The sequence below is a fragment of the Pseudonaja textilis genome, chromosome 6 (genome assembly GCF_049901715.1).
Source record: "Pseudonaja textilis isolate UNSWEBS1 chromosome 6, rPseTex1.2, whole genome shotgun sequence".
Classification (NCBI taxonomy): domain Eukaryota; kingdom Metazoa; phylum Chordata; class Lepidosauria; order Squamata; family Elapidae; genus Pseudonaja; species Pseudonaja textilis.
This window is the reverse complement of record NC_141995.1, coordinates 45,462,352-45,485,411: the sequence shown is the minus strand read 5'-3', so window position 1 is coordinate 45,485,411 and position 23,060 is coordinate 45,462,352. Positions and strand designations below refer to the sequence as shown.

Below are 23,060 nucleotides of genomic sequence, written 5' to 3'. Positions count from 1 at the left end.
GATTTTCCAAGAAATACCTTGGGGTTATCTCCTTAATATCTGATGAAAAAGTCCTACTGACTTCTGTTAAGCTACTCCAGGTCTAGCAGCTTGGGGAAGGATCTTACTCGAGATCCTTCGCCAATAAATAAACACCCATCCTTAATAGGCGGGGAAGCACATCTGTCGGAAAGGAAACACCACTTACCGGGACCAGCTAATAATATCTTGCTAGGACCTGAAGCTGCTTAAGTCCATTCGAGGCTTCCCTTTGCTCAATGCAAAACAATGATATGGATAAAGAACCGGGCGGTGTTGGATCTGAATGCACTGACTGAAATAAACCTGAACTATCAAACCCTTTAATCTGCTTTTCAAAGATGTTTGCTTTGCCTCGCAGAACTATAGATGGAAAGGTTGACGGTGTTGGGGGTGAAGGAACCCCCTTTCCTCTTGCCCTATATTTCAAATGGTTTGAATCACAATGTCCTTTGGCTTCCCTTGGGCTTCAGCTTTCTGTGACCCTCAGCTGCTCCAGCTACCCAGCAAGTGTCTATAATCTGACTTTCCCGTCTGAGATAAGGAGAGAGGATGCTACTCACAGCACTTCCAGGTCTCGCAGAGCTCGGAACGCCCCATCTTCGATGCAGCTGATCTGGTTGAAATCCAGTTGCCTGTTGAAGAGAGTAGGAGACGAGAGGTGAGGCAGAGGGAAGGCTGCTGGGTGAAAGGAAAAGGAAGGGCTCCTTAAGGAATGAGGCTGCCCAAACGGAGCTTCAGAAAATCCCCCCTCTGGCCTCCCAGATGGGATGCGATCACCCCCGCCCCCCCAAAAAATCGCTTTTTGTTTTGCATGCCGTGCGCAAAAGAAACCACCCCAGCACTGGGAAAGCTCCAGTAAATAATAACTGCACCTTATATTAAATGCCAAAGGAATGCAATTTCATTACATCAAGCAAAGCTATCCATTAAAAGCTCTCCGCGTCATCCTGCTGAAACAATTTCATTAAGGGAAAGGGCTGTAAATCACTTAATGTCGTGCATCCCCTCGGTGACCCAACAGAATCCATTTATCAGGGAAGCACAGCTGCATGTTAATTTCAGCTTCCTTGGCAGGAGCAGCAGAGGCCGACCTTGCTCGACTCAGGCAGCCCCTTCCCAACATCCTTAGGCACAGACCCTGCTCGGATGGCCCTCTGAATCCCCCCCCCCCAAATGACAGTTCATGGAAAGAAACCCCAGGCCAAGGAGGAAGCTGGCATGGGCCACGGGGCCTCTCTAGGCGGATCACGGCAGGTGGGAATCCATGCGCTATTAAATGAAAACATAATGGTAGAAATACCTCAGAACCAGCTTTCTAATTCAAAACATGGACGATGATATTTTTTATGATAGAGTCAACAGAGTTGGAAGGGGCATTAGAGGTCTTCTAGTGCAACCTCCTGCTAAGGCAGAAAACCCTGCACCCCTTCAGACAAATGGTTTTCCTTTTTAAAAAAAAAACAAAAATATTGTACTGATTAAATTATTAAAACATCGGACATGGTGTGATCGTCCTGGCAATTCCTTTTTGCGATACATACTATAACGTGTGATACATATCATATATACATGTATACATTTGCTCAGTTAGTTTATATCCATTGTCTTACGTGTCATATTCCAAATGGTTTTAGAATTGAGAATAGAACAGAATTCTTTTATTGGCCAAGTGTGACTGGACACACAAGGAATTTGTCTTGGTGCAAATGCTCTCAGTGTACATAAAAGAAAAGAGACATTCATCAAGAGTCAAGAATCATCAGGTACAACACTTAATAATAGTCGTAGGGTACAATAAGCAATCAAATCATACTAGGAAACAGTCAATATAAATCGTAATGATACAAGTGACAAAGTTACAGTCATAAAGTCACAAGTGGGAAGGGATGGGTGATAAGGCGTGATGAGAAGATTAATAGTCATAGTAGTGCACACTTTGTAAATAGTTGAACAGTGTTGAGGGAATTATTTGTTTAGCAGAGTGATGGCATTTGGGAGGGAAAACTCTCCTTGTGTCTAGTTGTTCTGGTGTGTAGTGCTCTATAGCATCGTTTTGAAGGAAGGCGTTGAAACAGTTTATGTCCGGGATGTGAGGGGTCTGTAGGTATTTCCACAGCCCTCTTTTTGACTTGTGCCGTATAAAAGGTCTTCCACGGAAGGCAGGTTGATAGCCATTGTTTTTTCCGCAGTCCTAATTACTCTCTGGAATCTGTGTCTGTCCTGTTGGGTTGGGTTGAATTTTCCAATCTCTTCTGAAAAACTTCTGGTGTTGGATGCCTGTTGCAAAAAAGCAAGCAAACCTCCCTCTCGTTTCCAAGGGGCTCCTTGATTCACCACCACAATCGAGCCCCAACGTTGTGAGTTAAGTGAGACAAGGGCTAAGGGAGTTCTGTCCCATTTTACAACTTTGCTTGCCACGCTTGTTAAGTGAGTCGTTGCTGCTGTTAGGTTGGTAAGACAGCTGCAAAGTGAATCTGGTTTTCCCCGTTGACTTTGCTAGTCAGAAGGACGTAAAAAGGGATTGCGCTGTGACCGTCATAAGTATGAACCAATGGCCAAGCATCTGAATTTTGATCACATGACCAATGACCCTGGGGATGCGGCAAATGGTCGTAAGTGTGAAAAATGGTCCTAAGTCACTTTTGTCAGTGCCACTGTATAACATGAAACGATCACTAAATGAACTGTTTTAAGTTAAGGACTATTTGTATCATCCAAAATTTGGATCTATCTATCTATCTATCTATCTATCTATCTATCTATCTATCTATCTATCTATCTATCTATCTATCTATCTCTTTATCACTCTATCTATCTGTATCATCTATCTATCTACCTACCTCTATTTCGATCTATATATCTATCTTTATCTCTCTCTCTCTATGTCCATCTCTCTATCTTTATCATCTATCTACCTATCTATCTCTATCTCAATCTCTATTTATCTCTATCTCATCTATCTTTATCTCTATCTCTCTATCTCCATCTCTCTATCATGTCTCTATCTCCATCTCTCTATCTCTACCATCTATCTACCTACCTACCTACCTATCTATCAATCTATCTCCATCTATCTATATAATCTATCTACCTACCTACCTACCTATCTCTATCTCTATCTCTACCTATCTCTAACTCTATTTATCTATATTTGTGTTTATGTGTGCATATGGGTGTATTTATTATCTTGACCCACACTGTTATTATCTTTGATGAATATATAGACAACCTATACCTAATTTTCATTCTCTACACTATGCTAGCAAACTAGATTCTAGTGAGAAGTAAATGTATACAATCTATTTAAATGGTAACTCTGCCAAAAGTTGATGTCTATAAAGCTTGATCTCCAAGTATGTTTTGACAGGAGCTGGAGTGATTAATCTTTTGCATTTATATCATTAATAAGTAGGGGTACCACCAATGTATGCTTTAGTAATCGAAAAGTTTGGATCTATAGCGTTACTAAGGAGCTATGTTTATTTTGCAGAGTTCTTCACTCTAAACCCAAATACACCATCAAGATAAAGTTTTCACTAAGAAAATGAGAAAAGGATTGGGCCATTGTCACACTAATGGAATACTACTCAAGTCACGCTAAGCATGTTGGAGTGCCTGTGTCATAGTTCAGAACATTTGCTTAGCAAAATGTTTCCTCTGGTGGCGCCTTAGGAATGAATTACAAGCCCATTTAATTCCAAGAATTCCACGTGTCTGTAATTCTATGTTTAAGCCAGCAATTCCAAGGTCCTGAGCCTTGGACTCTAACCTAAGCAGTCAGGTAGTACTCTGGCCTTCAGACACAGATACAGATTAACAGAGTTGGAAGATACCTTGTAGGTCATCTAGTCCAACTCCCTGCTCAAAACCAGTCTTTTAGTTTTCACAGAATCTAATGGCTATAAGACAAGAAGAAAGGAGAAGGAGAAAGAGGAGGAGGAGGAGGAGGAGGAGGAGGAGGAGGAGGAGGAGAAAGAAGAAGAAGAAGAAGAAGAAGAAGAAGAAGAAGAAGAAGAAGAAGAAGAAGAAGAAGAAGAAGAAGAAGAAGAAGAAGAAGAAGAAGAAGAAGAAGAAGAAGAAGAAGAAGAAGTTGTTTATTGTCATTGTACAAGTACAGTGAAACTATGGATGCACCCCAGCAACTGTTCGCAATACAGTGACCTTAGAGCTCTTCTAGTCCAACCCCTTGTCCATGACACATGACCTTATATTACCCCAGACAAATAGTGGTCCAATCTTTTCTAGAAAACCTTCAGCAGCAGAGCACAAACAACTCCGGGTGACAAGTTGTTCCACTGAACCACTGTTGTCCCTGTCAGGAAATTCCAGATAGGATCACTCTTTAACGAGCTTCTACCCATTGCTTTTTGCCCTGCCGTCAGGTGCTTTGGAGAAGAAGCCTCTACTCTGCAGCAAAATAAAAGAATTGAAAGGGAGCTTGGAGGTCTTCTAGTCCAGCCCCCTGCTCAAGGAGGACACCCTCTACCATTTCAGACAGGTGACTGTCCAATCTCTTCTTAAACACCTCAAGCACCCACAAATTCTGGAGGCAAGTAGTTCCACTGGTTGATTGTTCTCACTGTTAGGTTCTAGGTTGCTTCTCTCCTTGATGAGTTTCCATCCGTTGCTTCTTATCCTGCCTTCAGGGGCTTTGGGGAAGAGCTTGACTCCCTCTTCTTTGGGGCATCCCCTGAGATGTTGGAAGATGCTATCATGTTCCCCACCTAGTCTTTCTACTCTCTAGACTGGCCTTACCCAATTCTTGCAACCATCCTTTGTATGTTTTTGTCTCCAGGCCTTTAATCGTCTTAGTTGCTCTTCTCTACCTTTTTTTCCCCAAAGTCTCAACATCATTTTTGTAATGTGGGGACCAAAACTGGATGCAGTATTCCAGGTATGGTCTTATTAAGGCTTTATAAAGTGGTACTAATACTTCATGTGATTTTGATTCTATGTTTATACAACCAAGGATTGTATTAGTTTTTTGGCTGCCGCTGCACAAGGCTGGCTCCTGTTTAAGTCATCGTCCCCTAGGACTCCAAGGTCCCTCTCGCAGTTCCTGTTGTTGAGCCAGGTTGAAGCAACTCGTTACTTATTCCAATTGTGGAAGAGAAATTCTATTTAAATTACGTGGCTTTTCCTTTCCTACATTGTTCCTACAACATAATACTTATATAACCAAAAATATATAATTTTCCAGACATTGCAGTTAATAATTTTAGTGCAATATTTGTGTTGGAGTTCATTTTAACACACACACACACATATATACACACACACATTCTCAAGAGCTTGCAATTTTCAATAATTAAGAACATTTAACAATTAAGCTAATAGGCCTTTTATTTTAAAGGGCCAAAATAATATAACCAGTCTAGTTCTTTAACCTCTAGAGCCATTTATCAAAGCCATTAAATTAGAATGATGGCACGGAATGTTATCACTTGACACAACACAAAAGAAAAATTGTTATGAGACAAATTGATAAAATCTTTTAATGCTGTCAAATTTGCCTAATGCAGCCTTCAGGTTCATCTATAAAAGGGTAAGCTGAACGTTGGCTCATTTCTTATTATCCTGAGCTATCAATATATAAATCAGCTCTGACACGATTCCTCCTAAATCATCTGTATTATACACAAAGGGAAAGGGTTTAACAGCATAGAGTGCACTCAAGCTAATCTTGTCCTAAAAGAATCGAAAGGCTGTTTTTTTTTCTTCCCAAACTGGCAGGAATTCAGGTGCATTAGGAAAAAAAAATATGAGGAAATATTTCTTTTCATGATGCCTTCTAAATGCCACTGTGGAAAAGTTGAAAAATAAGTTTCAAACTTCCTATTTCCTTGCAAAAAGTTATTTTTCTCTTCACTTGGCATCAAGCCCTGGAATAAAACTTGGCACAGTCCATTTTCTTAGCAACAAGACGGTGATTTAAATGTAATGTTTCCTCTTTGTTTTGCATTACTTGAGGGGCAGGGAACAATAGCAAAAGATGGTAAAAAGGCAGTTGAAAATATGTAAGTTAAATCCGCTTGGATCTATCCCAAATTACAAAACAAAACAATTAATTTTGCTTAACTTCTTTTAAGAATCAAACTGTTTTCCTCTGATGTAAAACCGATGCCTCTTTTGGAGTATTTTATGTGGTAATGTCCTGTTTTAAATCATCTGAATGACCAAAACATTTCTTAATTTTTTAAAAAAGTGCTAATGGTGCAATGGCTACTAAGGTTTGCTTGCAATGTGCACATAATAAAACAGTCATTTCAGCCTTTCAAAACCTAGAGAGAAGCCAGATTCCCACAGGAAAAAGAGCTCCTTCCAGATTGAAGAAGGCCGCCTGTTCTATTAACCTGAATGGACACAGAAGGAGAAAAGTGGATTCCAATGGGAAAAGCCATTGGACTGTGAGCCAGGGAGAAACACAAAGGGAATAATCAGGAAAAATTACCACCCACTGTTTCTACAATGTGCTGGCCTGCCTATTTTATTGAGGAAATTTCTTCTCCATGAATTGCAATCAGGATGGGAGCAATTTTGTATTTCTTTACTACTCAAAAACCTAAGAAAACAATCCAAAGGAGCCAAAATACATAGGATGCTTTCTGTATTTCGTATTTACAACCAGAGTTTCTCAACTTACTTTTCCTGCTGGCCCTAAACAGGAAATATACAGTATTCCACCCGATCTACACAACTCGGAAATAATATACAGTGCCAACTTATAATTTAAAATGCCGTTTGTTTTGTAGTGAGTTGTTTTAGAATACTATTAAGCTTTTGGTGGCTTTAGTTTAATTTCACATCTTAGCATTATATGGATTCAAGGCTACTCAGGAACTATAATTAACTGGAGATTCTCCGTCATCCAAGTCATGGTTGTCCCAAAACTGAGCTTTCTGAGTTTTTTTCCTTAAAACTTCTTGAGGAGGAGCAAAATGTTTTAAAAAAACCCAAGAAACTTCAGTTGCCTTTTGAAAAATCATATTTGGGGTAACTAACTGCAGTTCATTGGTTTATGAGATGAATTTTCAACTTTCACATAGGAAGAAGATCATAGTAGCTCATTCCTAAATGAAGGTTTAGTAAACTGTCAAAAATATCTGTCTGTCTGTATGTCTGTCTGTCTATACATCTATCTATCTATCTATCTATCTATCTATCTATCTATCTATCTATCTATCTATCTATCTATCTATCTATCTATCTTTTCTTAATATGTTTTCTTATATATGTTTTCTTTCTATCTATATATCCATCCACACCATCCATTAATACATCTGTCTGTCTGTCTGTCTGTCTGTCTGTCTGTCTATCTATCTATCTATCTATCTATCTATCTATCTATCTATCTATCTATCTATCTATCTATCTATCTATCTATCCATCCACCCACCCACCCACCCACCCATCCATCCATCCATCAATCCATCCATCTATCTATCTACCGTGTTTCTCACAAAATAAGGTCGGGCCTTATTTTTTTTTGACCCCCGAAAAAACAGCTAGGCTGTCTTTTAGGGGGTGACTTAATTTCCTCCCCCACCTAGAGCGCCCCATGCGCATGTGCCTCTCCATGAGGCCGTTTCTATCAGCAGACGAAAGCTCCCCAAAGGCAGAGTCACCAGCCGCTTCAGGGCGAGGCGTGGCTGCCCGCGTCCCCTCGCCATGAGGCAATGTCTTTTGGGTAATAGAAGCTCCCCAAGGGCAGTCACCAGCCACTTCGATCGGCCAGTAGAAGTGGCCTCGCGGTGAGGGGAATATGCGTGGGCGCTCGCCCTGAGGCTGCTTCTACCGGCTGATCGAAGCGGCTGGTGACTCTGCCTTTGGGGAGCTTCTATCGGCTGAGGTTCTATCAGTAGTAGATCGGGGTAGCCTAGGCTACCTGCAGGGCGTTCCTAAAGGCAAGTTTTGTCCCCACCCCCTGCCCTAAATTTTGTGGGTGGGGCTTAATTTCACCTCATGCCTAGAAATCATGCTGGACCTTCCTATTGGTGGAGGCTGTATTGTTAGAGAAACACAGTATCTATCTTATCTATCTATCTATTTATCTATCATCTACCTACCTACCTGCCTGCCTACCTATGACTCCAACCCTCATAGCACTACAGGCATGTCTGTTCCCCCATGAATTTGGGTGTTTATTTTACTCTTGTAAGCCACCCAGAGTCTGAGATAGGTGGCTATATAAGATAAATAAAAGAATATATAAATACTTACAGATTTTTAATGTCAACAGCTCCACGGAAAGCCTTCCTTGGGATGGCGTGTATCTGGTTTTCACTGAGGTCCCTAAAAAAAAAGATAATAAATAGCTTCCAAGGATCTTTTTGCTTAAGAACAGTTGTATCAAATCAACCCAAATTTTATCAATTCACATACACACACAAAATCTACTTAGTGATACCCAATTGTAAGCATAAGGGACATTTTAAAGACTCTTAAATGTTTGCATTCAACATAAAAGGAAGAAGAAAGCAGCAAATAGCTAACAATTAGCATTACATAATTTCCCAATGCTTATATCAGAACATAAGGTGGCTCAGTGGCTAAGGACGCTGAGCTTGTTGATCGGAAAGGTCAGCAGTTCGGCGGTTTGAATCCCCGTAATGAAGTGAGTTCCCGTTCTTTGTCCCAGCTTCTGCCAACCTAGCAGAGTTCAAAAGGACGTAGAAAATGCAAGTAGAAAAATAGGGGCCTCTTTGTGGTGGGAGGGGAATAACGTTCCATGCGCCTTTGAAGGCGTTGAGTCCTGCCGGCCACATGACCACGGAGACGTCTTCGGACAGCACTGGCTCTTCTTTGGCTTTGTAATGGAGATGAGCAACGCCCCCTAGAGACGGGAATGACTAGCATGGATGTGCAAGGAGTAGAACTTTTACCTTTACCTTAAAAAGTATACATACAGGTAGTCCCCAACCTAGGACTACAATTGAGCCCAAAATTTCTGTTGCTATATGAAACATTTGTTAAGTGAATTTTGCCCCATTTTACTATCTTTCTTGCCACAGCTGTTAAGTGAATCACTGCAGTTGTTAAATTAGTAACGTGGCCATTAAGTGAATCTGGCTTTCTCATTGACTCTTCCTATGTTTTAGCCTCCAGCCCCCTCATCATCTTTGTGGCTCTTCTCTGCATTCTTTAATATCAATATGGCACATTCCTATATGAGTCCTTCCAATTCTCCCAGGTGCAATTAAATGAATGTGTAAGAAAATACTTCTTTGCTTCTTTCCAGCGTTTTCATCATGGGAGTGAATAAATTGCTGCAAATGTACAGTTTGCAGTAGAATTTACGTCACGTTTTGATTAATTATTGAACTTGCAGCTGCACAGACTGCAGAATGTATTTATGAAAGTGTGCATTTACATTTGTATATCAGAGAAATAACTGGAGGATAAACTAGAACAAACAATGGTTTGTACGCAAGTTTTAGAAACCTTGCAAATTTAGAGACTATTTTCAAACAGCAAACTGTATCCAATTCAAAATAGAGGAAGCTAAATTTTGAATTCAATTTTGAATAAAAAGTTCTAAGTGAATAGTCATAATAGACGTTATTGTCCATTTACTGAACAAACAGGGGGCTCTGCTAGAGATACATATATATCTATCTATATATTCCACCTCTTTGCAAGGAAGTCAGCTCTGCACTGCAGCTATTTTATTGCTCACCATCCAATATCTGAGTTGAATATGCTATTTACTTTACAAAGCACAGGACGCTATTATTTTAATTGTGCTAATGGAAACTGCTGTGTGCATTGGTGAAATCATGCTCTTCCAAAGTTGGGATAAGGGACCTGTCCTTCCCTGCATAGTTAAATCAACATTACTTTAAGACAATAAATTTTCTGTAGTAGGCACACCTGCTTCTAAATTTAATTACTGGTAATTCTATTTTCCCTTTATGGCTTAACCTCTCTTAAGAGACTGATCACTAGTACCATAAATCTACAAAAGCATTCAATACTTTGCAGAAACTACCCGGTTGCAGTGGAAGGAGTAAAAGGTACTTATTTTCTGCGGTCACAGTAGTAAGCAAGAAGCACAACTGAGCACCTAAAATCAAGTCCTCCGACAGAACAGGCAATCCTTGACTTATGACCACCACTGAGCCCCCAAATTTAAAACAATTGCAGGCAGCCCCAAATTCCCCACGCTAAGTGAGACCTTTGCTAAGTGAGTTTTGTCCCATTTTGTGATCTTTTTTGCCATCGTTGTTAAGTGAATCACTGCAGTTGTTAAGTTAGTCACATGGTCGTTAAGTGAATCTGGCTTCCCCATCGACTTTGCTGGTTGCAGAAGGGGATCATGTGACCCCTGGGAAACACCGCAACCATTGTAAATACAAGTCAGTTGCCAAGCCTGCAAATTTGGATCATGGGACCTTGGGGAGGCTGAAACGGTCGTAAGTCCCTTTTTTCAGTGCCATTTTAAATTCCGAACGGTCATTAAATGAACAGTTGTAAGTCAAGGACTACCAGTGCTATCCCGATAATAGAAATTTAAGATCTAAAAAGAGGACCACAATGAAGTGGGGAGTTTCTCACTGAGTATTGTTCCAGTTCAGTGATGGCGAACCTTTTTGTTGTGGTGTGGCAAAAGCGCGCGTCCATGTGCCAGCACCCACAATGCAATGCGCTTTGCCCCCCTGTGCATGCGCACATAATACCACCACCACTCCTCCCCCTCCCCTGCACTGTGCATGCGCACGCCTCCCAGCTGATTTTTGGCCTACTTGAGGCTGTTTTTGCCCTCCCGGAGGCTCGAGAGAAGCCTCTGCAGCCTCAGGAGGCCGAAAAATGGGCCCATTTTGGCACTTCCAGTATTTCCAGAAGGTCCATTTTTCAGCAGTGCAGGTAAGTTTGGCTGGGGTTCATGTGCCCTCAAAAATTGCTCTGTGTGCCACCTGTGGCATGCGTGCCATAGGTGTGCCATCACGGTTCTAGTTAGTCTATCTACTGAGAAATTAACTAACCACATTTCCCCATTATATAGACTGGTAATGAAACATCTGCATGAAGTAAAACCAAGTTAACAGAATAACAAAGCCCAAGCAGGAGACCCTAGACCAGACTTCAAGCGTTGAAGTCCACAAGTCTTAAAGTTGCCAAGTTTGGAGACCTCTGGCACAGACCATTTCAGGCTAATGGTTGTCCAATCTCGTCTTAAAAACTTCCAGGGTTGGAGAACGTACAACTTCTGGAGGGAAAGGTTTTGGAGAAGAGTTTGAACCCCCTCTTCTTAACTGCAGCAGCCCCTGAGATATTCGAAGAGTATTAGATATAATAGGAAGAACAAAAATTCAAAAGAAACTTTAGGATCTAAAAATTCAACCCTGTGTCACGTTTATTCTCCACTGATGGTTCTGTTTTCTGAAGATGTGCTGTTCTACTTAATACTCTAATATCTGAAGGGGTGTGACTTTATTTCATTGCCTCTATCTACAACATTTTTGATACCTAAATTGTAGAGTTACATCTGGTGTTAACTTGGAATTATATGTCTACTTCCACTGTCGAAAGAGAGGCTTATGATATGGCAAGGTGCATATAACATTTTCTCGTAATATATTTTCACAACTTGGGTGAAAGAATAGAACTAGTTTGGGAACTAAAATAATTCTAGCATAGACCAGAGCCTTTCTTAACAATTTTGCTGAGATTTAATGCTCTAATTTACTCTAATTCAGAGTTTAAGTTACTGAACTCTAAACCCTTTTCTTAAATTTTGGAGTTTAAATTTTTATTTTGTAGTCCCTGTAATATAACACTGGTGAAATACGAATTCTTTTAAAATCTCCCATTTATTCCTGGAATAAACTGTAGCAGCATACTAGTAATTCTTGAAGTAGATCAATTCCATTCTCTGATGACTCCAGAAATGCACTTAGACTAATTTGCCAAGAATACACAGCATAGCACTGTTTTAAGAAGGCCGTAAATATTATTCATTATAGAAAATTAAATTCCTAAGCAGATTTATTGTACATATTACCAAAAAGTCGCAATGGTTCAAGAAACCAAATAATGATTATGATAACAAGAGAAACAAAGCAGTAAACATGATTTTCAGAAAATCACAGTGTGATAAAGACACTGTGGTTTTCTATCTTACAAAATGCAACTTTATGGATAACGATTAAGTGCATGATGTATTAACCATCCCATCGGAAAGACTGGTCCTGTGTTATTTTCTTTTTTAAAAAAAATACAACTATTTAAATATGCTTTCCTTATATATCTTTAACAAGATTCTATCCTGTTGCTTACTTATTACTACATCGTGAACAAATTTCTGTAATGCTAATATATGCAAAATTTTATATATATGTAAGTTTCCCATAAAAAACTGCCGATAAAAAAAGAGAAAGCCCAGAAGAGCCTTTCTCAACTGAAGATCTGCAAGAGGTCATGATTGAAAAGGGAGGATGAATATTTTTTAAACTTTTTACATGGTGTTTCTCAGCTGCTAGCCTGCTGATTTTCTGTTGTTGGGAATACTGACAAACATGAATTGTGTAAGTTATTTCACTGCATTGTGAAATTTCCATATTTTTGTTATGTCTATGCAAGACTTCCATGACACCTGAGTATGACAGGGGGGAAAAGGCTTTAACAGATTAACAGAGCTGGAAGGGACCTTGGAGGTCATCTAGTCTAACCTCTCTGCCCAAGCAGGAGACCTAGCCCATTTCTGACAAATGGCAGTCCAGTCTCTTGAAAGCTTCCAGTGATGAAGCTCCCACAACTTCTGAAGGAAACTTCTGTTCCATGGGTTGGTTGTTCTCACTGTCGGAAAGTTTCTCCTTATTTCTAGATTGAATTTCTGTCCTTGATCAGTTTCCATCCATTATTCCTTGTCTGGCCTTCAGGTGCCTTGGAGAATAGCTTGACCCCCCCCCTTCCTCTCTGTGGCAGCCCTCAAAAATTGGAAAGGCTGCTCTCATGTCTCCCCTGGTTCTTCTCTTCCCTGGACCAGCCAGACCCAGTTCCTGTAACCCTTCTTCATAAGGTCGACAAAAGAATTCATAACTCTGAACCTCCAAAAGTTCCTGCTTTTTTTCCAGGAACTCCCATCTCTCACTGTGTACACAATTGCTCCAGAGTTGGAACTGCCCTGAATTCAGGGTAGGCTTTTCCTTGCAGGAAGCGATCCAATATCATTCTCACCGCCTGAGAAGTTCTTGCTTCAGCGCCTGCCCACCTAGTAAATGCACGTAGATAAACAGGCAGGGGTGGGATTCTACCAGTTCGGGCAAATCAGTAGCTCCGGGGATCAGCTGTGAGCGAACCAGTTTGCTCCTATGATCAGCTGTTGGGACCAACCCGCCTGCTCTACCCTGTTTTTTATATCCTGGTTTCCAAGCTCAAGCTGATTTGCACGTCACAGCGGATTTCTGTGCACCAGCTGTTTAACACAGAGAGATTGCTGGAGAAGGTTGGTAACAAATGCTCTGCACGTACGCTCACAGAACCGGTTGTTACACCGGATGAATCGCACCCCTGTAAATAGGAGCCACTTCAGTGGGAAGGTAACAGAATTCGTGGACCTTTGGCGAATAGCCATGATAGCCACATGACCATGGACATTGTCTTCGGACAATGCAAGCACCTTTGGCCAAGAAACAAAGGTGAGTCCTGCCCCCAAGGGGTAGGCACAACTAGACTGGGGAAACCTTTACCTTTTTATACTACAACATGATATATAGAAGGATGTAGTTCCCACATATTTTAGTGTTTGGGGGAATTGCCATATTGTGCCAAGATTTGATTAAACTTTTGGAGAAAAGATAACTGCAAAGTTACTCTCAGGGAGACAGGATTCAACAACGGGGGGAGTCCAATTGCAGTTGGTATGGAAATGAAGTTGTTCCGAAGAAGTTATAGTTCTGTATCTTCCCACACACGTGTCTTAAGGAATATTAGGCATTGCAAAGCTTACGACAAGTATGCGGGAAAATTTAATTATATAGAAAGCTGGAGCAAACTACTTTCTGACAGACAACTTCTGCCGGTTGGAACGTTTTCAGACTTAATTGATTTTATGGCAAAGCTCAAAGAAAATTAAATTATATATTGGAACATTTTCATTAGAAATGGGGTTGGAAAAAATAAAGTGGGAAAAGATGGAAAGCTTTCTACAATGAGAAGTGACAGCTGCACTGCTTTCCCCGAGCTTTTAAATCACGTCAATAAGTAGGACCTGTCCAAAGAGTGAGCAAAATGCATTTGTTAAAACTCTTCTCCTTTTATTCAGCCTTCATGGCACAAGCTACGATCGTATTAGTACATTCATAAAAGTTGCGCCATAAAGCATGCGCCTCCAACGGCATCCTTCCCTAAAGAGCTGAATAAGCAACGTGCCTCAGAAAATGTATGGCTTGTGATAGTTGCGTTCCATCTCTTCACACTTCATTTGTCAGCATAACTTCCTGCTAATGTTTTAACCAGTGCTGCATTTATAAAAATGTTACTTAGGCAGCTGTTTTGTAATGCATCATTTAAAGTAAACACCAGTCATGCCTTAATGCCTATATATTTGTATTTTGGATGAAGATATCAAACACAGCTTTTTCTGAAATTTCAGCAGAAATATATGACATATTAGGAGAGTTTACAAGAGTCCACTGAACACAGAATAATAGAGTTGGAAGAGACTCTGCAAGTCTTCTAAGTCCACCCTATACCATTTCAAACAAATGGCTGTCCGTTTTTTGAAAGCCTCCCATAACTTCTCAAGGCAACTTCTGTTCCATTGGTTGATTGCTTCTCCTTAGTTCTAAGATGCTTCTCTCCTGGGTTAGTTTCCATCCATTGTTTCTCATCTTGCCTTGTCTTGGCTCCATAATCTTGTAGAGTTTTTCATTACCAGGAGGTGCCACTGTCACGGATGGGAGGGCTTCCATTTTGGAACTCCATAGCTCTGCTGCTGCTAATTGGCTCTTCTCCCCTGCAGATGTCTATCTAAGTTTTAATTTAATTTTATTTCTACTTCATTTGTCACAACAAGTGTCCGTCATAGGCTCTACCACTATGTGAGGGCTCCGGGGTGCTCTCTGATTTTTCTTGCAGATGTTTCACTGCCCAAACTAGGTGACATCATTAGTGCTAGTCCTGATGACATCACCTAGTTTGGGTTGTAAAACATCTGCAAGAAAACCACCAAGCTCAGAGGACACCAAGGACCCCCTCATGTCAACCCTGAGCTACAAATGTTCTCTTTTATTGGTAATCTGTCACTATGTGTTGGATATCACAAAGGTGCTTTGGGTTTTTTTCCCCAAAAAAATCCAGAAAATCCAGTTGCCTCCTGAAAAAGCACCTTTTGGACAACCATGACTTGGATGATGGAGAATCTCCACAAACACTTATGTGTTGGATAGTCATGATTTGGGGGTGGGTTTTTTGCCCCACTTATAGAGGGCATCTGTGCATCTGTGTCTGTTCCCACCTGTGACATTCCTTGAGTCCCACGTGGCTCCTGGGTGGTATTAAAGGGTGGTCAATTTGAGGCAAACCCCTGAAGACTTGAAGACAAGGAAGACAAGTCAACCTTAGTCATCCTAGCAATCTCCTGGCTATATATCACATCATACCAAGCGATGCTTTCTTTTTGATGACAGCCAAAACTTCCAGTTGAGATACCAACTACTATTATTACCTGGGAGTCATAGGGAGTAGAGCTTCATTCCATCTGCCCATAAACTCCTCCTGCCTCGAATTTGCTTCTTTAGAAGCAGATTATAGCAATCATCTTATTTTTTTTCCACACTGTGTTTAACCTTATATGAGCAATTACAGTTAGGTACACATTTTTCTAGAAACCAAAAGGCTAAAGACGTTTCACCCTCTCTTCTCCTCCCTGGAGAATGATAATTCTTGACTTGGTAATTTAAATGAAGATTTTCTGTACTTTTGACACCTCTAGAAAGTTTTTTTTTTTAGGTGCAGCCACTGCAATAGCTTATTTATTGTCTCTTAGACAATAAATTAGACTTTATTTAGAAAAGAAGATTCAACAGAAAAACAATGGAAGAAAAGGTACATAAATACAAAATATCTATGGGATAAAACCTTCTGGAACTACAGCTTAAATGTACAAATATCTCTTTTAAGCATTGCTCCAAAAACATCACCAGGCACGTTTTCCCTCTCAAAGACTCAGACAGAGCAATTAAATCTGAGCCTTTTTTGTTAGCCTTTAGTTCTCTCTTGCAATTTAATATAAATTAACTTAATTAATATATATTAATAAATTAAATTAATAAATTCATATCAATTTTATCTAATTTAGATTTGCCCCGAAGACATTTAGTAACTAAAACTTCTTTTGCTGATTGGAAATAAAAAAAAATATTTTTCAATAAAAAAACCTCAATTGTAATGCGTACTCTAAACGAAAACAATAGTTATGCACTACGTATGTATCCTATCCTCATGCTAAATATTCATTGAATAACTAAAATAGATTTGAATCAATAGAAGATCCAGCCTGGGACTGGACTCCTCATTTCAGCCCTGGGCTACAAATGTTCTTTATTGAATTGTGAAAATAATAAGAGTAGAAGAAATTGGGCAAGACTTTCTGTTCCACAGGCCATCCTCATTGTGGAATACTTCCCAGGTGAGATGACCGATTATAACAATGTGAAATAATAATACCATTCATGTCATTCATATATAAGTTCTTAACGCAAGGTTTTTTTCCTCCAAGAAATGGGGGTGTTTAATGATGATGGTTGGCTTGTACTAGGGATGGGATCCGACCAGTATAAATACCGATTCTGTTGCTCTGCTTTGCGTGCACATGTGTGAGTCAGACGGAGTCACGTGAGTGCAATTTATGACCTGCTGAGCTGCCCGGACAGCTGAGTAGTGCTGCATGCAAGTGTGCAGAGGATGGAAAAGCCCATTTTTCCTGCTTTTTCTACCATAGCTGTGCCGCGCAAAGCAGCTTCGGTTGAAAAAGCAGGAAATAAAGGACAGGTAAGAGCTCGGGCAGGCAGGTGAGCCAAAACAGCAGCAGACACAGAACCGGTTCTGTGTCTGCTGCTCTTCAGAGCTACCAGTTCTACAGAGCTGGACAGAACCGGTAGAATCCCCCCCTGGCTTGTACTTCCAGAGTTATTCAAATACAGGCAGCCCTCGACTTACAACAGTTTGCTTAGTGGCCATTCAAAGTTACAATGTCACTGAGAAAAGGGACTTAGTGAAGGAGACAATGATAGCATGGAGGGAGAAATTTGGGTGATGGGATAGAGTTGGATAAATGGCAGAAACTATGGGATGGAAACTATGAACTACAAGGTCAACAGCTTACAAAGAAAATTTGTATAAGATGTTTTACAGGTGGCATCTCGTCCTGGCAAGACTGGCAAAGATGTTTAAAGACAAATCAGCAAAACGTTGGAAATGTCACCGGACACCGGGAACATACTGCCATATGTGGTGGACATGCACAGAAGCTAAAAGATCTTGGAGTAAAATACATACATGGTTGGAAAAGATGACAAAACAACATACAGATTTAAAACCTGAGATATTTTTATTGGGGATTTTACCTGAAAATTATAGTAAAGAAAAACATATTTAATTATACACATATTAACAGCAGATAGAATTGTTATTTGCACAAAACTGGAAAAATGAAAAGATTCCGACAGAGGAAGAAGTGATGATGAAAATATTGGAATGTGCAGAAATTAGTAGATTAAGACTGGCAATCAAAGATGTTACTAATTTAACAAATGCACTGATTCACTTAACAATGTTGGCAAGGAAGGTCATACAATGGGGCAAAACTCACTCCACAAATGTCTCACTTAGCAATTGAAGTTGTTTTGGCTCAATTATGGTCGTAAGTTGAGAAGGGGGGGTTGGACTAGATGACCTACAAGGTCCCTTCCAACTCTGTTAATCTGTAATTGGAAACTACCATAGTTCATAAAGATTGGGTGAAATGTGTGCCCTCGACTTAAATTTCACTCCATCTGGATATCAATATAATCTGTAAAGATTATAGAGTACAGAAGGCCAACTTTATAAAGATTACTTTCTGGCTTTTTAAACTCCTTTCATGTTGATTGTGATTTCTTTTTTTAACCCCCATGCTAAAGTTAAGGTTTCCAGGTTATCAAATAAAATTAACTACATTATAATTAAATTTCCTCTCTCCAAAGAAAAGTTTGTAGTAGTTTTCAGTGCCCAAGTAAAATTGAAACAAACTTAATTTTTGAAATGAAATGCCACAGGTGTGCCAAGCCCATTATTCAGCAGAGCAGGGGTCTCCAACCTTGGCCACTTTAAGCCTGGAGAAATTCAAACCGCAGAAGTCCTCTAGGCTTAAAATGGCCAAGGTTGGAGACCCCTGAAGTAGAGGAAGGTTCAGAAAAGCAAATGTCTTTGGTCAAAATGCAGTTTGATTAAGAAAATTCCCATCCTTCCTAGAACTTAACAAATGGATAGGACCAAACTTGTGTTTCCATGCCGTGGTGCATCCCAGATAAGCAACGGCCAAATTTTGGGTGGATTGCTGTTGGACTTGGATTTGACTGTATATATTTTAAAAAAGGAAATGGCTCCAACCTGATTGTCTGCGTGTTTCTTCCTTCTATTTCTGCCAAGAATTAGAATGTTGGATTTTTCAGAGGAGTTCAGGCTTGCCAGGTTTTACATAAATAGTTTCATGCAAGGTTTTCATGCAAGGAGACCTGGAGTATTGTTTTTGTGAACAATTGTTAAAGCTACAGCTCAGGAGAAGCATCCTGCAGGATTTCAAAACAGAAAGAAAGAGGTGTTTTTATGGAGAGAATGTAAGCTTTAACTTTTGAGGAGATATAGCCATTTGCACTTCCTTTTTTTTAAAAAAAAAAAGTTGGGTTTCTTTGTAGGAAAATGGAAAATGGCATTTTGCAAAACAGACACCATGCCAAAAGACTTGCAAAATGTCATAACAATGCAGAGAATGATGCTTCTTCTTGAAACAAAAGTCAGTTGTGAAAGTGTACTGTAGTCAGTTTTTTACATTCTTCGAGCTGATAGGAAAGAATAAAGACTATAGGTGATCTTCGACTTAGAAAAATTCATTTAGTGATGGTTTGAAGTTACAATGGGCCATGAACAATGTGACTTACAGTCATTTTTTCACACTTAGGATCATTGCAGCCTGTAGTCATGTGATTAAAATCCAGGTGCAACTGACCCATACTTATGACAGTGGCAGCGTTCTGGGATCGTGTGTGATCCCATTTTGCAACCTCCTGGCCAGCAAAGTCCGGAGGGAAGCGGGTTAGTTTAATCCCCGTGATAGCAATGTAACAACTTAAATGAAGGCAAAGAACAATAAAGAGGATCTTTATCAACAGTAGAGACCTTCAAATTTCTAGGTTCTATCATATCACAAGACCTAAAATGGACACCTAACACCAAAAATGTCATCCAAAAAGCACCACAAAGAATGATCTTTCTACGCCAACTCAGGAAGCTCAAATTGCCCAAGGAGCTGCTGATCCAGTTCTACAGAGGAATGATTGAGTTTATCACCTGCACCTCTATAACTGTCTGGTTTGGTACTGCAACCCAACAGGACAGACACAGACTTCAAAGGATAATCAGGACTGCAGAAAAAAAAAATTACTATCCACCTGCCTTCAATTGAGGACCTGTATACTGCACAAGTCAAAAAGAGGGCTGTGGAAATATCTACAGACCCCTCACATCCTGGACATAAACTGTTTCAACTCCTTCCCTCAAAACGATGCTATAGGGCACTGCACACCAGCACAACTAGACACAAAAACAGTTTTTTCCCCGAAAGCCATCACTCTGCTAAACAAATAATTCCCTCAACACTGTTGAACTATTTATAAAGTCTGCACTACTATTACTGTTAATCTTCTCGTCACTCCTTATCACCCATCTCCTCTCACTTATGACTGTATGACTGTATCTTGTATCCTTACGATTTATATTGACTGTTTCCTAGTATGATTTGATTGCTTATTGTACCCTACGACTATTATTAAGTGTTGCACTTGATGATTCTTGACTCTTGATGAATGTATCTTTTCTTTTTATGTACACTGAGAGCATTTGCACCAAGACAAATTTCTTGTGTGTCCAATCACACTTGGCCAGTAAAGAATTCTACTCTATTCTATCTATTCCGAAGTCTAGTTTAATGAAATAAAAATAGAATTTGAAAATAGAAGAGTTGAGAGTAATATTCCAGTATCTGTAAGAGCAAGGGTCTTCAACCTTGACAACTTTAGACTTGTGGACTTCAACTCCCAGAGGCTGAGGAATTCTGGGAGTTGGCTGGCTGATGAATTCTAGGACTTGAAGTCCACAAGTCTTCAAGTTGCCAAGGTTGGACACCCCATGTTAGAAGGAGTGACTTTATCGCCACAGCACCAAGGATAAGACAAGACCCAAAAAAGCTTTTATACTGTGAAGAGCATCTCCCAACTTTGTCCATGTTAAGATATGTAGACTTCAACTACCAGAATTCCCAAACCGGGGAATGGCTGGGGAATTCTGGGAATTAAAGTTCCTCTATCTTCAAAATTGACAAAATTGAAAAACACAACTGTAGAGGGAGAGTCCCAAGCATTAGATTAGGTGAAAGTTCACAACTGTGTGATGCATTAAGCAACAGGATAGCTTTCCCCTTGGAGTTGTGGGGGTCTCATTCCTGCTGATTTCCAACCAAAGGTTGGACCAAGCAAAGGTTAGTATGGGATGCTCGTAGGATTTCCTCTAAGCTCCATTCCCAACCCATCGTTCTAAGAGGCAAAGGTAAATCGGCGTAATTTCACCAAAAGAAATCAAATGAAATGAAACTGTACCAGGGTGAGCTTCCAGGTCTTAACCCAACGCAAAGCAACTCAATGTAACAGTTCAAAGAAGCATCAGACAATCTGCGCTTCCAATTTCTATTCTTAAAACCCCGATAAAAATGCTGTGGGGTTTTCACCCGGTCATTTACACATCGGATGAGAGATTGGAAAATGTGTCTAAGTGCCCGATGAGGAGTCTTCATTGGAGCCGCTGCTAAACACTAAAGGGAGTTCTCACTTTCCAGAAACACTTCCCACCTGTTCAATTAAGACACCTTCCTTTATACCTCCAGTTGCCAGGCAAAAATAGGGAAGCATCTGAAATAATGCCACATACTCCAAGATCTTTTCAAAATACTACTGCCAACCGAGGCCAGCTTAAGCAGTTTTATGTAATTCCCACGCATTTTCTGACTTATTTTCCTACGGCTTTTCATTGAACAATTTTGCAGCATTAGGGGGACAAGAGTAAACTAATTATATTGCTTAAATCCCTTTGCAATGCTTCTAATCCTATTAGTTTTAAGAATGTATGAATGGTGATATATAGATATATGCATATGCACTCACATGAAAGGAAATCTCTTATTAACTCGAAGGACTGTTAGTTCCATAAAAATGTAAGATTACTTTCAACCAAACCACCATAAAAAGGTCTGTGTTATTAGTTTTTAAACATTCCCATGCCACCTGAAAATGTACGAGCCAAAAAAACATGTTCTTGGGCTTTGTTACTGATTTAATCTGAATTTCCTTCGCTCCCCATTTTAATGAAGGGGTGATTATAGTACAGTGTTACAGAAAATATGTCCTAAATAGAGGTAATGAATTAATGTTGCGACATAAATTCCACAGTGCTCTCTCTTTTCAAAAATCCTCACAAGATTTATGAAAATCCCTTCATTGGAGTATCATCCGTTGAAACTTCTGGCCAGGACTCCTGCTGACCAAGGCTCAGTGAACTTTAATTCCCTTTTTCTATTTTATTCACATTTTAGTTAGTAATAGTATGTGGGGGGAGGAGAAGTGGAGTAGTTACAGTTAATGATCAAGAAGGAAAACTTTAATAGGTTTGTCTCTTTAAAACTGCAGATTTCTAACGTCACCCGCTCAGAATATCACATCACAGAACTCAGGAGGTTACACCACAAAACCTCAGGATGTTGCAACACAGCCAATGACCCAGGAAATTACAGCACAAGACTCAGGATGTCACAGCAATAGAACTCAGAAGGTCATCACACAGCTCATGACCCAGGTCGTTACAACACAGGAGGCTGATAGACACACAGCCAATACCTCAGCCACACATGTTCTTATGAAAAAGCCAGCCAATCTGCAAACATCAACTTCATCAACCAGTCAAGAAATGACAACACAGCCAACCTCCCCACCAGTATATATAGGGAAACGGCAGCTTCGATCACGCTTTGCTCACACAAGCACGAAGCCGAAAGCACCAGCCTGAAGATGGCGAGTGGGACCATTGCCAAGATGCTCTCAATCTTACATGGGAAAAGACCCAAACACGCAAAGACCTACATACCTGTACCCATGAAAATCTACGAATATATATATTCGTAGATTTTCACGGGTACTTACATCTATGGTATTCAGCTTTGTTCGGGTATTTTCCCATGTCATTATAGTTGTGCTTTTAAAGTTGTAGCAACATTTCGGCAGAATCTCATCTGCCATCATCAGGCTTCTGTATTGTGTTCCTCTATGAGTCAGACTTTCACAGCCGTTTCAGTTTTAAATTTGAGGCTAGCCTACTGCTGTGCCAGAATGGTTTTTTCTTCATCCTGATTGGTTGGGAGTCTTGGTCTGTGTTTATTGGTCTTGGAGTTTGCTGTGTTCTGCTTGATTGGTGTTTCTAATATCTTCTGTCTGTTTTGTAGCTTTTTTTTGTCTTGATGGCTGGCAACATTGTGTTTCCTGTATTGGAGGCTTTTAGTGCGGCTTGGCTCTGAGTAAATGGATGGCTATAATTTATTAGGAAGCTAGGTTTCATCTGGGTGCCTGGTTGGAGTGTGTTTGAGCTGGAGGTATCAGGGGGGATCTGTTTGTGCCCAGGTGTTTGCCTGGCTTGTGGTGTGGAAATTTTTTTGTTTGTGAGTGCAGGCTTCCAAATAATTGACAGTCTGGTGGAATCATCTCTTCTGTTCATGCTTTCAGGTCTTTTTTCAACCTCTA

At 40.2% G+C, this 23,060-nt stretch overlaps 1 protein-coding gene across 20 annotated transcripts in view; it reads right to left on the bottom strand.

Annotated features, from left to right (window-relative positions):
- The window catches only part of SLIT2 (slit guidance ligand 2), a 224,515-nt gene that overhangs the window by 71,968 nt on the left and 129,487 nt on the right, over positions 1-23,060 (bottom strand). For all 20 annotated transcript variants that reach the window (XM_087936499.1, XM_087936500.1, XM_087936504.1 and 17 more), the window contains 2 exons: positions 8,242-8,313; positions 582-653 (listed from right to left, as the gene is read on the bottom strand). In XM_087936499.1, the coding sequence (XP_087792625.1) occupies positions 582-653; positions 8,242-8,313 (144 nt within the window). The remainder of the gene's footprint in view (positions 1-581; positions 654-8,241; positions 8,314-23,060) is intronic.